The 15749-nt window shown below is 42.6% G+C and overlaps 3 protein-coding genes across 19 annotated transcripts in view; 1 reads left to right on the top strand and 2 right to left on the bottom strand.

Moving 5' to 3' along the window:
- Positions 1-99: 99 nt before the first annotated feature.
- maip1 (matrix AAA peptidase interacting protein 1) lies at positions 100-3071 on the bottom strand. The gene is made up of 5 exons (XM_071477812.1): positions 2663-3071; positions 2459-2530; positions 1505-1631; positions 1229-1379; positions 100-1134 (listed from the first exon to the last, which is right to left on the bottom strand). Exons 1-5 carry the CDS (start codon positions 3044-3046, stop codon positions 1056-1058), a joined length of 813 nt encoding a protein of 270 aa, XP_071333913.1. The 5' UTR covers positions 3047-3071; the 3' UTR covers positions 100-1055.
- Positions 3072-3153: 82 nt separating this feature from the next.
- tyw5 (tRNA-yW synthesizing protein 5) lies at positions 3154-6068 on the top strand. The gene is made up of 8 exons (XM_071477671.1): positions 3154-3351; positions 3994-4148; positions 4244-4313; positions 4402-4446; positions 4527-4664; positions 4883-4970; positions 5079-5195; positions 5704-6068. Exons 1-8 carry the CDS (start codon positions 3271-3273, stop codon positions 6021-6023), a joined length of 1014 nt encoding a protein of 337 aa, XP_071333772.1. The 5' UTR covers positions 3154-3270; the 3' UTR covers positions 6024-6068.
- Positions 6069-8251: 2183 nt separating this feature from the next.
- lrrfip1a (leucine rich repeat (in FLII) interacting protein 1a) overlaps positions 8252-15749 on the bottom strand; it is a 43341-nt gene continuing 35843 nt past the window's right edge. For 13 of the 17 annotated variants that reach the window (XM_071477333.1, XM_071476232.1, XM_071476637.1 and 10 more), the window contains one exon: positions 11972-15148. In XM_071477333.1, the coding sequence (XP_071333434.1) occupies positions 12201-15148 (2948 nt within the window). In that variant the 3' untranslated portion in view covers positions 11972-12200. Of the gene's footprint in view, positions 9386-9472; positions 9578-9669; positions 9750-9834; positions 9956-10981; positions 11032-11492; positions 15149-15749 lie in introns of those variants that run through there. The other 4 variants (XM_071477416.1, XM_071477248.1, XM_071477548.1 and 1 more) reach the window with 3 other exon arrangements.

Genomic DNA, 15749 nt, shown 5'->3' with positions numbered 1-15749 from the left:
TGACCAGTTAATGGTCTTTCTCCTGTTTTTGCAACTGTGCACAAACACAATAAATGTAGAGTTTAGAAAATACTACAGTAACTTTATGAAACGAACTCAATCTCTCAGGTCTTTAATGAGACAGTCACAGGCCTGCTGCAGCTGCATGAAGCTGCCTTCACCATTACAAACAAGACACAGCACATACACTGCCTTTACATCTCCAGTCACATGACTGCAACAGGTCAAATACTCACTGACGGACATTTTTTGTGTGTGGAAAACAAAATCAGGCACATTGAAGTGTAACACCTTTATATATATATATATACTTTAAATTCATACACAGAGAAACAAAAGTTCTCTACTGGGAAATACAGTATCAGGAGCCAGTCAGTCTCCATGAAACAGAGATTTTACATTTGGTTAATGATGTCAAAAAAGTTTTTTGTTTTGTTTTTCCTTCGAGGACATTACGCATCTAAATATGAAAGTGTGTGAAACAGCAGAGCGAAGACTGATTCAAAAAACAAAAAAAAATCTCATTGCAGATTTTAAAGTCACATCATCAGACTTGGGTCAGATGGCGTCAGCAAATCAGCTTTAAGTATCCAACTGGAGGCATTTACTGCGTCGGGACAATCAGCATATGGTGTTAAGTCTTTTGCAGTAAACCAAACCTTGCTGGTGTTTAATAGTTAAAATACGACCATGATTTACTTGAAAGTAATATTTGATTCCTCTGTTCCTGAATACACAAATCTTCCAAAGCAAGAGTTTACGGACCATGTCAAGTTCTAATCACCGGTTTCAGGGATGTTAGAGACTGAGAGGAACACGATCAGAAACGCCGACACTCTGCAGATGTTCCGGATCAGTGAAGGCTGAAAACAGGTTTGCTCTGGTGCTTTCCTCCGACTTCCTGCTGAGGAGCTGCTGTGTCTTGTTTCCCCCCCGTGAATAATCTTGAGCCGTTTTGTCCTCAATTTATGAAAACCAAATACTGAACAGAATTTCATGTCTTTGACCAGTTTCCACCGGCAACTGAGGCACATCTGCCTCAAATCACAACCAGCCTAATCCAAAAGCTTGGAGTGCTCTATCCTCGTGATGGTCCAGTCTGGGGGCACTCCTTTAGTAAACTCCCTTTGGAACCTGCCAGGAAAACAAAGATCAGAGGAGGAGATTCTTCGTCACACGCAGAGTTTGCTCCTTCAGTATTTTATACGCACAAGACAGATACACTCACTCATAATTTGCAGTCAGCAGTCTTTTCGTTTGTGCCTCCCCCTCTCCACCTATAGCCACCTGGAAGATGCGAGTTCCCTCAATGGTCTCGTCGGGAAGGCGTGCGCTCGTCAGGTACCAGAAACGCATCAGGATACTGACAAACTTTCTCCCTGGAAGAACAGCAATGACGCTGATTAAAGACGCAACAATAACGAAACTAATAGAAAATCACATCATATTCCTCATTTTGTGCCATCGAGTGAATGAAGGTTCACATAAACGCTTTCACGCTGACCGTTATCATCATAGTAGATTCCCACGTCTCCGGGCGTTGTGTACATGATCTCATCAGGATCTGCAGAGAGCGCCTTCTTGTAGCTCAGCGGCAGCAGGCTGCACTTTTCCTCCAGCTTTCCAATCAACTGCGAGGACATGAGGAGCAGACAGAGCTCAGCTTCAGCAGAGATTACACCTCTGCAAGTGTTCAGTTCATCTTTCTTTGTTATGTAGAATTATCTCAAAAACTACAGCACCTATGACCATTTCTGAATAAGGAGAACTTTCATTTTTGGTAATTTGTACATTTTGAGTCTTTTTTTTTTTTTTTTTAGCATAACTCTTCCTACACTTATACTTGATGTTCCTCCTTAATGTTTGTTCAACAACTCAGCCAGAGGCAGTGGATCATGACATGGAGGTGGATCAGTACATTGTTTAGCAGCTCGACAATCTGTAAATCAAATTTCCAGAAGAGATAAATGAAGTATGTTATCTGCCTGTCTAACCACCTCTCCTCTCTCCTTTGTCCTGCTGCTTCTCTTCGTCTTATTTGTCTGAGCAGCGGTCTGAAGTGTGTATCCGATGCCTTAGTGAAGCCAGACATACAAACACAAGACCAGAGCTGGAGAAATATACGGCCCACCCTCTATAATTGTAACATAGAGGTCATTTGGTTTCATTATTGACACCTTCTTAACCTCACTGCTCTTGCTCCTCTCTGGTCGTCACCACTGTTAAAGTGCAACAGTCATGATTTTAATTTATTTTATTTGCCTGATGTAATATTAGCCTACATTTTATTTGAATTAAGTTTAATAAATACGGTATTTGTCTTTTCACTCTCTCTGTAATTATAATGGCTGCCGCTGCCAGTGTTTTATTTATGGGACTTTTCACACCGAGAGCGTCTCTGTTTGTGCGGGGACTAGTGGAGAAGCCAAGTTTGGACCAGTCCGGCTCCCATACTCACGTCTTTAGCCACCAGGCCCTCCAGAGCCTCAAACTGGCACAGAGACAGGAGTCTGGACACGTGGGAGAAGGCCTGCAACATGGAGACAACGTCCCCATCATCATCATCATCATCATCATCATCATCATCATCATCATCATCATCATCATCAACAACAACAACAACAACACACTGACGCTTCTTCTTCTCTCAGCTTTGACGGACCTGCTTCGCTCCCTCCGTGAACTCCTCGATGTTGAACTCTTTATCAAAGTAGGCTCTGATGAGGAAGTAGTAAATCCGGGTGCGGAACCAGATGAAGGGGTTCGGGATCCCGACCACCACCACCTTCTGGCTCTGCTTCTCTCTGCCCGGCTCGGAGCTGTAGGCCCGGGCCGCGGCTGCCGCTCCGGCCGCCGATGAGGGAGGGAGCCGCGTCGCACCGGACCGGTTCAGGATGATTCGTTCATTCACAAACAGACGAGTAAAGCTGAGTGTTGGTGGAAACCTGTAACAACCTCTTAACATGGGCAGCGCCATCTTTCTATCCCTACCGGAAGTCCGCTTGTCCGTGTACTTGTATCTTCCGGGCAGGAACAAACAGCACATTTTTATAAAAACAGATAGTAATGCAACAAAATGCCGAGACTAGGATGACATTTTTAATATTCATTAAACAAACACTTTATTTCTTATTTATTAATAAAACACGTAGTTTTTTTAGCCCTCGACTGTCACCTATAGTGTTTTGGTTTCTAGGGGGAACACTAAGAATGTAACACCCGGTGAAGCTCAGCTGTTCCCTGAGACGCTGGTGAACAAAACAAAGATAAATGGAGCTCCAGGAGAAGATGCCTGTGCCCATATTCACAGGAGCAGACAGGGAGGTGTTCCTGCGACACATCTGCCCCCAGGTAATCAATAATCAAGATAATCAGTCTGATCACAATAAACCTACTGACTCACCAAATCAAAGAGAAACTATTTGGTCAGTGTCTTCCTGCAAAGTTACAAACTCTATATTCCCAGTTTGTCTCGTTTGCTTAATTTTAACTTGCATGTATTTTAATTTGATATTTCTAATTAAATAAATCCACCATATTGTAGCTACTCTCCATTAATCTGTTACTTTTAGTGTTTTCAGCTGTTAATGTGTCACTGAAACATTTATCCATTACTTTTAGCCAACTTTCCAAACAGTTTTCACACACTCTGGGGGGAAATTCATTCATTCGGGTGTTTCAGCTGACTCAATATGTTGAAATTATAAGTTTTATATACATCGGAAGTTCTATTATTTATCACAATGATCTAAGTTATTTTCTCAGACTTGACAAAGCTCCTGCAGAGAATACCACAGACTGCATCACACAACTGTTTTCACAGACGGAGCAGCAGTGTATTCACCACGATGAGTCTTAAACTTCATGTGTAAAACCGATGGACCTTTAACCTGCTGTCTGTATAAGGGGGGGGGGGGGCTGCTGTATGCTGGAGGAGACGCTCTCCTGGGGGCTTCCTGCACCTACAGCTGAACAGTGCGTGTGGTTTTGCAGCGCAGGCCGGCCGTGCTGAGAGGCGTGTGTCTCGGGCCGTGCCTGGAGAAGTGGACGGTGGAGTATCTCGCACAGAGAGGAGGAGACAAGGAGGTGAAGATCCATGTCTCCACGGTTCCACAGATGGACTTCCTTCGCAAAAACTTTGCGTACAAGTGGGTTTTCTCTCTCTCACACACACACACACACACACACAAATCAATCCACCTTCCCTTTCAGATTCCTCAGCTGCTCCTCTGATGTTTCACAGGACTCTGCCATTCAGCGAATTCGTGAAAAGGGCATCTGAGAAAAAACACTCGGACTTTTTCCTGTGCGAAGTAAGTTTCACAGAATAAGACAACGGCGTGTAGTTTTTACAGCAGGTTGTATTCCTTTAATGACACAGGCTGACCGGTCTGATTTCAGGATGAGAGCTATTATCTTCGATCGCTGGGAGAAGACGTCCGGAAGGTATTCAGGCTTCGTCTTCTGAGATTTGAATTAAAATGTCAGAATGAACCAGAACGCGTTTCCTCCCTCTCTCCCTCCAGGAACCCGCTGATCTGAGCAAACAGTTCCCAGCCTTGGCAGAGGATTTTCACGTCCCTCGCTTCTTTGAACCCGAGCAGTTTTTCTCCAGTGTTTTCCGCATCAGCTCCTGTGGTCTGCAGCTGTGGACGCACTATGACGTGAGTGTTTAACGTGAGGTGAACTGCTGTTCGGAGCTGGGGGGTGACCCAGTTCCATGGTCTCCTCTCCTCCTCGGTCTCAGTTCTTTGCAGGTGCTGCTCATGGATCTTGTGTTTACGTCAGAGTTCATCTCAAGCGACGGAGACAGCAGCTTGTTTTAAAGATAACAGGCTCAATACGCTCTCCCTCCTCTGGTCTTTGGGTGTGTTTCCTTCAGGTGATGGACAACCTGCTGGCTCAGGTGACGGGGACAAAGAGAGTGGTCCTCTACAGCCCCCAGGATGCATTGCACCTCTACCTCTCAGGTAAATGGCTGATGTAGATGTCATTTGATTGGATGCAAACACATTTTCATTTTTTTATAGTTTGGTATAATGTTACGGTGTCAAATTTCCTTTAAATGTAACCATCAGGTGATAAATCAGAGGTTCTGGACGTTGATGCTCCAGACCTGAACCAGTTTCCTGACTTTGTGAAGGCGAAGCGTTACGAGTGTGTGCTGGAGCCTGGAGACCTGCTGTTTATCCCTGGTAAGAATGAACTATCCACATTAACCAACCATAACTCCATCTCTGCTTTCTGTGACTCAGGATACTGTACTTCACTGGGCTTCGTTAAAGGTCCCATATAGTATAAAGGTAGATGTTTTTGATCACAAAGCAGGTTCTATATTAATACTGTTAAAGTATCAGAAGAGAGGCTCAGAGCCTCTCCTCTGATTGGCTGACTGACCTGTTGTTACTTGAGCTCCAGAGAGAAGCCTGAGAGAGGAGATGTAAAACTACAGAGATGGTTTTTGGTTCTTAAAACCACAAATATATCTTCTGATGGAGATCAACACCTCAAATAAAACACAGAAGAGTAAAAGTAACAGTAACACAAATGTTTGTGAAGCACGTTTCAAATCAGTTTTTGGAAAATGCTCCACACATAAAGATTATTGTTGTTCAGTTTCAGCCAAACTGTTCAGTGAGGATCAGAACATTTCTACTGTTATTTATTAATGATGACAAAGAGCTGATGAGCTGTTTTCCTCAGCCCTGTGGTTCCACAACACCACCGCGCTGCAGTTTGGGGTGGGGGTCAATGTGTTCTGGCGCCACCTACCTGCCGACAGCTACGACCAGAAGGACCCGTACGGTAATAAAGACCCAGTGGCTGCGACTCGGGCCCTTCAGGTGCTGGAGAGGGCCCTGCACATCCTGGATGAACTTCCACCTGATTATCGAGACTTTTACGGGCGACGCATGATTCAGCGAATCCAGAAGCGGACGTACTGTGACAGTCTGTCAGCCACAAATACACAGGAGGACTGTGGCAGTGCATCACCCAGCAGGCAGTTCACCAAACCCGGATGAGCCTTTAGGATAACGCAGAATAACCAATAAAATAGATGTGTGTCATCTTTTGCATTGTTCATTTGACTTTTTGACTCATCTTAATGTTGAGGAAAGTGTCCAGTACAGTTTCCTGCTGAAAGATCTTCTATAAATAACACCACAGCCTTTTCTGATGATTGACAAACATTATAAACACTTGATATTTAAGAGGATTAAGCTGTTTTTTTGAAGAGCAGCTGCAGTTTTCCGTCAATGAAAAAGACATTTCTGCACCTAACTTCAATCAAATATTTATCTAACCTTTCTTTTAGATACTATTTTTTATTAATATGAATTCAATTCATATAATATATGAATATATAATAGGTTAACATGTTATTTTCATTTTAAGAGCAGACACACACAGTGAGGTGCAAACCAAGACGACTGTCACAAGTTGCTTGTCTTTTCTCCAGTTTACCTTAAACTTTATTCCCCAGATATTTTAGCCTGTTTTACTTTAATCACATCATCCTCCATATTGTCAGTAAAGCAGTCATGTGACTTTATGAGAAATAAAAACATTAATGAATCTGGGGTAGAAACAGTGACAGTGGCTGAACACTGTCTACCTGACCTCTCGGACCCTTCTGTTGGTTTTGTTGCAGGATCATTTACAGCTACCAATCTTATTTGTGTGATAAGTTTATTGACCTTATGATATAACATAACAAAATATAATGAGCTCATTCCAGCATAGCTCCACCCTCTGTCATCCTAAGCAGGGTGTAAGATGGACCACAATTACGGTTGGACGGTACAGCAAATGAATGACTCACAGGCAGGTTTTGCAGGTGTAACCGATGAGGCCTTCTATTTATCCTTTTTCTGGAGCAAGCATCCCAGCATCAGACCAGCAACACACAAGTTGTTAAAATGGCGCCCTTTTATACTGTGCACTGGCCAATTACCACGGGAGACTCCACTCACAGGGGTCCAGTGCTTGTTCACAGATTAACACCTTTTTTTCCCCTTCTCACAGCCCCACATACATACATATTCTCATACCCCCACACACAGACATATTCACTTCCTCACTAACAAACAAAACCCAAACCCACATTACATCTACTACAATAAAATACATGTTTCTGAATCACCCCACACCAATTTACACCTGGTTTAGCCCGGAACTATAAAACATGGGGACCGTTGTCAGGGGAAGCCTTTTGCCCGAACACCCTGCAGACAAAAGACTGGTAAGTAGTTAACCCATTTATGCTTCCTCGTTGCACCTTCACAGACTTATTGCACATACACATTACATCAACCATTACATTATCTTGGCTCAGTCTAAGCTCATGGTCTTGTTCTGTAACACATAGCTGCACATTTACTCACATGTCCTTCTTTTCCAGGTGGAGCTGCGTGGCCTACACAGCACCCGCCATCCAATAACAATTAAAAGAGGACAAACCCATGGACCCAAATATTCCAGCCCATTGTGCAAAGTCTAGCTATGCCATGTGCAAAAATGCAATGTTGTCAAATGTATTGTGCCAATCTTCAATAAAGTGCATGTGTTCCGATTAAGTGTCTGTGCAATTATTGAGGTGCATATGTTCCCATACCCCTAACAGTCAAAGTGCATGGTGCCATATTTACATTGTCCGGTGATGAAGCGCTCTTCGTCACACAGGGATCTACCCAGAATACATGAAAACATCTTCTGATTGTACAAACAGTCAGCCAGCCTACAGTTGAGCTTCATGTTTTTCTCCAAAAATGAAAAATCTAATACGTCTTCATGTCTAGTTTCTCATTGACTCCCTTAAACACCTGATTCAGAAGACCACTCTTTTTTGGACCAGCTTCTGTAAAGATCTGGAGATGCTGTTAAACTATTGGAGATCAAATATTGGTAATTTATAGTTTTGCACTTACCCCCTTTTCTCCATTAAAACTAGATATTGCATTTTACCTCTGGATTTATGAAGATTTTTTTTTCTTGAAAACTCACATAACTTAGACACTGACACAACAGTCTTCATTCATGCTCCACCTGCCAGTTTCAGTCTTCAGTCTGCTCATAGACACGACAGCCTCATGACGAGTCCACCTGCTCATGAAGACTGCGATATGGTCAAAACACTTGGAAGAAGCAAGTAAATGGACTTTGAAATGATTTTGTTTCCAGCAGATACAACCCTGATGAAGGCAGTAGAATAAAACACAGACATATGAGTCCAGGCCTGAGTCTGTGCAGATACCATATGATTTTACATTTTATTGCACAAAGATTACAGTTCTTTAGGTTTCCTTACAAACATGTTAAAGCTTTGTAAACTGTAAAGCAGCGTCTCCCCAGTGTGTTCAGTATCTCCTGCTAAAGCGGTGCTTTGAGTCCCCGTCGTCACATTTCTTGAGTCTCAGCATTAAAGTGTGCACACGTGGGCCGGCCAGTGACCGACTATATGAACCAGGAAGGGGGGGGGGGGGGGGGCTACACACTGTGGGTCAAACTGCTCAACATTCATTAAGCCTGCTGGAGAACATACAGCAACTACTGTTTGACTGTGATGATTATACTGTGTTGTAAAAACTGAGCGAGGCCTTTGTCTTGTTCAGTTTTCACACAAACTGGACTCACACCCCAACATTTACACTTTTTAAAAATAGTTTGGCTTTGGATGCAAAGGTCAGAAAAGGAAAATACACTTTGTTTTTGCTCTTTCATTCACAACACACACACAAAGCACTCGTGCCCTCTGAAGGTAAAAGTCTCGGGCCGGGGATGCTGGTACTGTCTCTGTCCTCCATGTGAGCAAGGCAGGTAAATATCTTGAATCTGGACGAGAGGCAGCAGGAAGAGGCGCAGTGCAACATTTTGTCTCTCGCTACTCCGGACAACAGAGAAGTCCTCTTGGTGCCGGGCTCTCCATGTGGCCCTTTCCCCCCTAAGCAGAGCAGTGCAGAAGTTCCACCAAAAGTCATGAGGTACACAAATGTCGGCGCCCCCGCTTCATGTACTTCCTGGGTGTGTGCACAACGCTATGAAGAATTCTGATCAGACAGAAAATAGACAAAGAAATGGCACATTGCTTGGTGGAGTTCTCTATGCTGTGGATATTATAACTAACTTTCTTGTTTGTTTTTTTTTGTTTTTTTTTTGCTTTTTCTTAACATCACTATCAGGCAGATGAAAGAGAAACCCAGAGTGCAGGATGCCTCGTTTTCCATGTGATCAGCCAGGAGTGGATACAGAGGAGGTGGGGGCGGGGGTGGGGGTGGTGTTATGGAGTCTGTGCCATGCCACGACTAGACTTCATCTTCTCCAGTCTTTTTGATAGGTGGCTGTTGTTTGACTCAAGCTCATCGACCTTGTCCAGTGCTGACCGCAGCTGTTGGGTGAAACAGAGAGAGAGATGATTTCTAATTAAAAGGAGCCTCTTCAATAAGCTGGTGAGCGTAAGACAACAGCGCTCTACCTCTCTCTGCAGTTTCCGTTTCTCTGCCTTCAGCTCATCCTCCACCTTCTCTGCGTTCTCTGACGCAGACTTGTAGCGTGCCACCTGACCCTCCAGTCTGGTCACCTGGAGACCAAGAAAAAACACACAGACTTCTTCACTGAGACTATGGTTATGTTTTCGAGCACAGTCTGAATTCATGATTCTGCTCAGCTTACGTTTTGTTCCAGAGCAGTGACCTCTTGTTCAGCCTTCACGAGTTTGAACTTCAAGTCGCTTATTTGCCTGTTGGAGTCTCCTGGAAAGATTTGGCAAAAGCAGATGTTCAGTTGTAGGAGACGCTGCGACAGAACCGTTTATGTGCCGGCTGCATGTAAACTTACTCTGTAGTTCTATTATGTTGGGATCGTTGCCGTTTTCAATTATTTCACCATCTGGGGTTGAACTGCTGTCGGTGCCGTTCTTCTGTGACTTCTGCTCCAGCTGGGATTTTAGTTTCTTCACCTGTTGATGGAGTTAGAACAAATCAGATGATAAATAACACACTCTATGCATGTTACAGTATTGGCCTCCTAATTATCATTGTTGTAATAGAAGACACAGAAGTCTGTCATTCAATATTTTGGTGTCTCTGTCTGTGGCGCTCCTGCTAATTGGTTCCTGCTGAAAAGTCATTTAAAGCAGCGCTAATCAGGGTTTTCGTTTTTGATTTTTTTTTTTTTTTTGGATTTTTTTTATTATTTCATAACAAGAACGTTGTGTATACATTTTATATATTATGACCCGTATTGATCTGAATATTTGGCTAGCATGTTAGCTAACATTGTCCTTTTTAAACACCAAGCAGACACAGAAACATTAGGATACATCTCAATTTGTGTTTTGGAGACCTGACGTCCAATAGTCACTTTCCTTTTAGCTCTGTTTTGGTCACCACCAACTCCTGAGAAAAATATCAGCCTTAGCTGCTAATGTTGTCTGTCTGCTGATCACTAGTTGCTCATTTTGTCTGCTGAAACAATTAAGTTACACAAAACCAAAACAATGGGCTGAAAGATACTAAAACTCCTCATAGACCTGAGGCTAACTGCACAGTTGGGTTATCACTCTGAATCGCCTATTTTCACATAACATGTAAGAATTTGATCCATTGTTTATATGTAAATATAGATTAATGCAGCTCTAAAACAGCATAAATATGTTGTTTCAGACTCAATAATTCCCTAAAACTGATGGAGGCCACAATTTTTATTTATTTACTACACATTTTTACACACAGGAGCAACTAGTTCATTTCAGCCTGCAGATTAATACACATCTGCTGCTCTATTAGTATTTACACCAGCAGTGTACTGTGTGTAGTGTTCATTGTAATAAAGGAATGTGTCACCCAGTGAGCTCTCTTCTGACTCACCACTTCTGATTCTGATATTAATCTGAAGTTTCCCTCCGGGACTATTGTTAAACCAGTAGTAAACACTATTATCAGCCACATCACTGTCTTAGATAACAGACGAATCGCTGACTCACCTGCTCTATCATTTTTTCACGCTCATCCACCAGTTTTCTCAGGCGAATCTCTAAAAGATAAAATACACATTTTAGAAGTCAACAATATGAAAGCTCATTTCACATCTTTGTCTCATATTAGTTCAAACAAGATGCATCACAGCACCATAATACAACAGCAATGATAACAACTGCTAAAAAAAAACAAAAGAAGTTAACATACCAGGGGTGGGAGGAGCCAAGGGGATGGTGTGGGGGAGGGGCTGGGTCAGGGTGGGAGGTTGATGCATGCAACAGAGCAGGAATCCATGGGGGGAAGTGATGGAGTGGAGTGTGAGGGGGAATGTTAGCATGCACAGACTGTGGCGCTGGTAGAACTACATCCACACTATATGACCACACAACATGTCCATGTGGACATCTGAGTGTGTATGTGCTGAGTGAAAAAGATGGTTGTAACATTTCTGACACATTGCTTTTCATTATGTCACACGAGGAAATCACAAAAAACAAAAATGCATTTACATCAAGATTTCAAATTGGTAACAACAGGATATTTATTGGCATTTCATTGATCAGGCACCACATTCATCGTTTCCATTAAGTGCAACAAAATGCAAACATGTATTTATCATACATTTATTTGCCTTAGTCCTTTTAGATGGAAATGGCTTTATTCAAGTCAAACAACACTTATTAACTCTTGTGAACAGAATCGGGTTTTCTTACGAGTCTTAATGAGATTTGGCAATTATCACCTGTTTGTGTTTTTTTTTTTTTTTATTGTATACCTGTGAAACATACATGAATGAGTTCCTTGAGGGAATGAAAGTTGCATAGAGCAGAACAGATGGTGTGTGATACTGTTGCAGGGCCACTGCATAGCAATATTATCCACAAAACATTACAAGCAGCATGACAAATGTGCATCAATAATTAAATAAACATTGCCTGATATAAGGTGCAGTATTGTCAAATAGTAAAATCTACTGTTGCCTCGCAGTTTACATCTTTATTTCTCTAGAAATGATTTTTTTTTTTTGCACATATGACCTCAATGACAACCGATGTTTGGACTGTTAATTTGTATTTTTTAAAATAATATACATACTTACACCAATGTTGATTTTGGAAATAATCAAAGTGCTGTGAGGTTCTGCAGATATTTATTTTACCACTTCATTAGCAGCTAAGCAAAGATTTGTAAAGGAACATCAAATAATTCTAAACCATATATGAACTAAGACATCTTGCATTCCTCTTTGCCCTTGCCTTTGCCTTTCTTGCCGTTCTTCTTCACATCTTTGCCTGACTGTGGTGGCTCTTTGTTGTCAGCCACTTGGTCTACACTCTTTGATAAAACCAAAGAGTCACCCTGCAACTCATGCTTAATAGCGTCTAAACCTTCCTCTACAGGTAAAGATGTTGCCTGGTTCTCTGCAATAACACCTAACTCCTCAGCACTTAAAACCTTTTCTTCCTCTGTAAGGTGCCTTGCCCCGTCTGCTGTGGCTTCCTCAGGAGCCAAAGAGTCTTGGTTGTCTTGAGGCACAGCTCCCGACTCTTTATCTAGTGTATCTACCTGGATACCCTCATCGTCATTGCCGTCACTTGGCTTGGTCTGTGTATTTTCATCTGTCTCAGTATTACTTTGGCAAAGCTCTGAACTAACATTGTTGCTTTCATCAGCATTGACTTCAACTCCCTCTTCAGCTTCTTCCTCTTCTTGATCTTTTTGGGGATTTGTCTCTACAGCTGCGTCAATATCCAGTTCATCGAAATCAAAAGACTGCCCTTCGTCATCTTCACCATCATCTTCATCGCTATCCTGCTGGGTGGGTTGAGATGAATCCTGCACAGATTCGTCTTTGCTGGATTCAGGGAGTTGCTCAGCCGAAGGACAAACAGATGTCTCACTTTCCTGATCGAGTTTATGGTCAGGATCTTCTGCAACAGCTGAGTCTTCAGTGCTGTGGTTCTGCTCAACAGAGGAACCAACCTCTGAAGCATCTTTTGGAGAGTCTGGTGTATTTAACACATCAGTGGTATTGATCTCTTCTGGTCCCAAAGATACTTTAGCATTTGATTCATCTGTCTGTTCCACACACTCTAACATCTGGCTTTCTACATGGTCTAAAGGTTCAACATGGGCAACGGTCTCCAACAGACTCTCTTCAGTGTCTAATGCATCAGTGTTTTTCATTAATGATGCACTGTCACAACTTTCACTTCTTTCATCACGTGAGGAGCTGTCTGGTTCGACTAAATCTTCAGGTTCCTTTGAGTCTCTGTTTGGCTCCTCTTTTTGTGGTCCATCTTGTTTTAGCTCTGAATCACCACCATCATGAGGAGGAGGAATGACACAGGGAGAAAAGCAGTCATGTTCAGTCTGTACTCCTGGTTTCTCTTGCTCTTTAACTGACTCAGTTTCCTCCTCCGGAGCTTTATCAGAAACCTCATCACTGAGTGAGTTCCTCGCTACAGACGGTTCTGATGGTGGCTCTGAGTCAGACAAGCTTTTGAGACCGTCGGTGAAGTCGCCAGCATTTGGCGGTGACACTGAAGTCAAGCCCTCTCTCTCAGAACTGTTTGTAGATTCAGTTTCATCAGCAGTAACGTTATCATTGTTTGGAACATCAGTGTTTTCATCACTGTTTGTTTCAAGGCTGTTTTCTGGGTTATCAGCTGTGCATTCAGGTTTCATCTCATCAACAGACCCAACTTCATCTTCTACACGATCAACAATTTCTGACTCACTATAGATGCCTTCACCATTAGTTGCAATGTCTCCACTTAGAGCATCATCTACACTGTAGGTACACTCTTTGTCAAGGCCATCAGTGCTCTCTGTACTGTTGGAGTTGTCAACAAGATCCGAGGTACTGAGACTGGCCTCTGGGGGACTTGTTATAGAGTCCACTTTTTCTAATTTCTCTGTTTCCAAGGTTTGTTCTTGGTCCTGCTCATCCTTTGTGGGTTCTGGGCTTAAGTCCTTGAGAGTTTCAATGTGAGAAAAGGTTTCAGTAGGTGCCTCAACTGCTTCTACTTCATTTTCCAAATTTTCTTCCTTGTTCTGTTGAGTCGTAACATGATCCACACTTATTTCTTTGGGAGTTTCAGTGTGAGAAAGGGTTTCAGTGGGTGCCACTGCTTTTATTTCTTCTCCTGTCTCAGTTTCCAGAGTTTGTTCCTTGTCCTGCTCATTTGTAACATGATCCATTCTCGGTTCTTTGAAAGCGTCTTGGTGAGAAAAGGTTTCAGTGGGTTCCACTGCTTTTGCTGCATCTACTTCCTCTGTTTTGTCCCTGTCCTGCTCTGTCTTAACTTGATCCATCTTTAATTCCTTTTGGCTTTCAGAGACAGAATCGTCAATGTTAGGTTCTGTTTTTGAGCCGTTATCTTTTTTAACTGATTCTAGATCTTGTTCTGTTTTGCTTTTTTCTTTTTCTGTGCCATCTTTTTGTTGGCTTCCTCCTTTCTTTTTGCCTCTCCTCTTCTTTTTCTTCTTTTTCCCTGAAGCGGCAGTGCTCTGAGATTTACTGGATATCTCCTCTGCCTCATCGTTCTCTGCCTCTTCGGTGTTCTCAAGCTCTTGTTGAGGTTCGGTGTTTGATACAGCTGAGACGGTCTCATGAGGTGGATTTTCTTTCATAATGTCCTCAACGACTTCTTGCTGAGGATATGATTCTTCATTCCTCAAATTACTTTCCTCAGCATCTTCCTGTTTGTTTTCTTGCTCTTCTTGCTCTTTGTTACACGTCTCTCTAAAATCATCACTGCTTTGGGTTTCTGTCTCCTCTGGGTTACTCGTCTCTCCTGAATCTCCCCCTTCAGGCATTTCTGTTTCTTGAACATTGTCCTTAGTACTTGTTACAACTTCTTGAGGTGCAGGGCTGCAAACAATGATATCTTTGGCTTCTGTGATTGGACAGTCATTACTGTCTTCATTTAAATCCTTGCTGAAGTCACTTTCTCCAACAGTGTCTTCCTCGGTGTGTAAGCATGTTTCTTGTTCTTCTGCAGGCTGTTCTTCACTTGATCTCTCCAGTGTGGACACATCAGCAACATTACAGAGTGAATCAGAGCTCAACTGATTCTCTTTGGCTTCCTCTTTCAGCATTTCTTGATGCTGCTCTGGATCCACCTCTTCCTCTCCGCTACTTCTCAACTGAGACTCCTCTGTGTTTCCTGAGAGATCATGAAGAGCACACGGTGATAAAAGGCCAAAAAAAATTGTTGACTTTAGACATGATTTTTCAAAAAGTGTAATCTTCATCAGGAAGTGCATCAGCAGAAGTCAAGGTAGGGCAGAAAACCTGATTGGTTCAGTGGCCAGAAAGAAGCACAGAGCCAAGATGACCAAGAGAAGCACAAGAAGAAGAGCAAGAAGAAGAAAGGCAGGAGCTTCGCCAAAATGAAGTCCTTGATCCCCAGAACATCAGTGTGACAAGAAAAGAATTCTGAGGCTGCCGCCTTCACTACTACAGCATCTATACAACAATCCAGATCAATGTTCTCTCCACAAACTATTTGCTTCTAAAACACCTCTCAAAAGCTTTATAGTGTTCAACTCTGTCAGTGTGCCACTAAAGACCCTTACACATCAACACCACAGCATTAACAGAGTTGGAGGTGATTCAGAGCTAAAATGTATTAGTTGAAAAGTGCAGGAGAAAAGTAACATTAGTACAACAAACATTAGTAATGAAGACAAGGAGAGTGTGAAAGTGGAATCTTTACTGCAGGAAAGCAATCAGATAGATGTTGCTTTAAGGATAAGTCTTGCAAT

This window comes from Trachinotus anak, unplaced genomic scaffold (genome assembly GCF_046630095.1).
Source record: "Trachinotus anak isolate AG129_WGS33_773 ecotype Australia unplaced genomic scaffold, CSIRO_AGI_Tana_v1 ptg000001l, whole genome shotgun sequence".
NCBI classification, from domain to species: domain Eukaryota; kingdom Metazoa; phylum Chordata; class Actinopteri; order Carangiformes; family Carangidae; genus Trachinotus; species Trachinotus anak.
The sequence above is the reverse complement of the archived record's forward strand: the minus strand, read 5'-3'. Positions and strand labels throughout refer to the sequence as shown.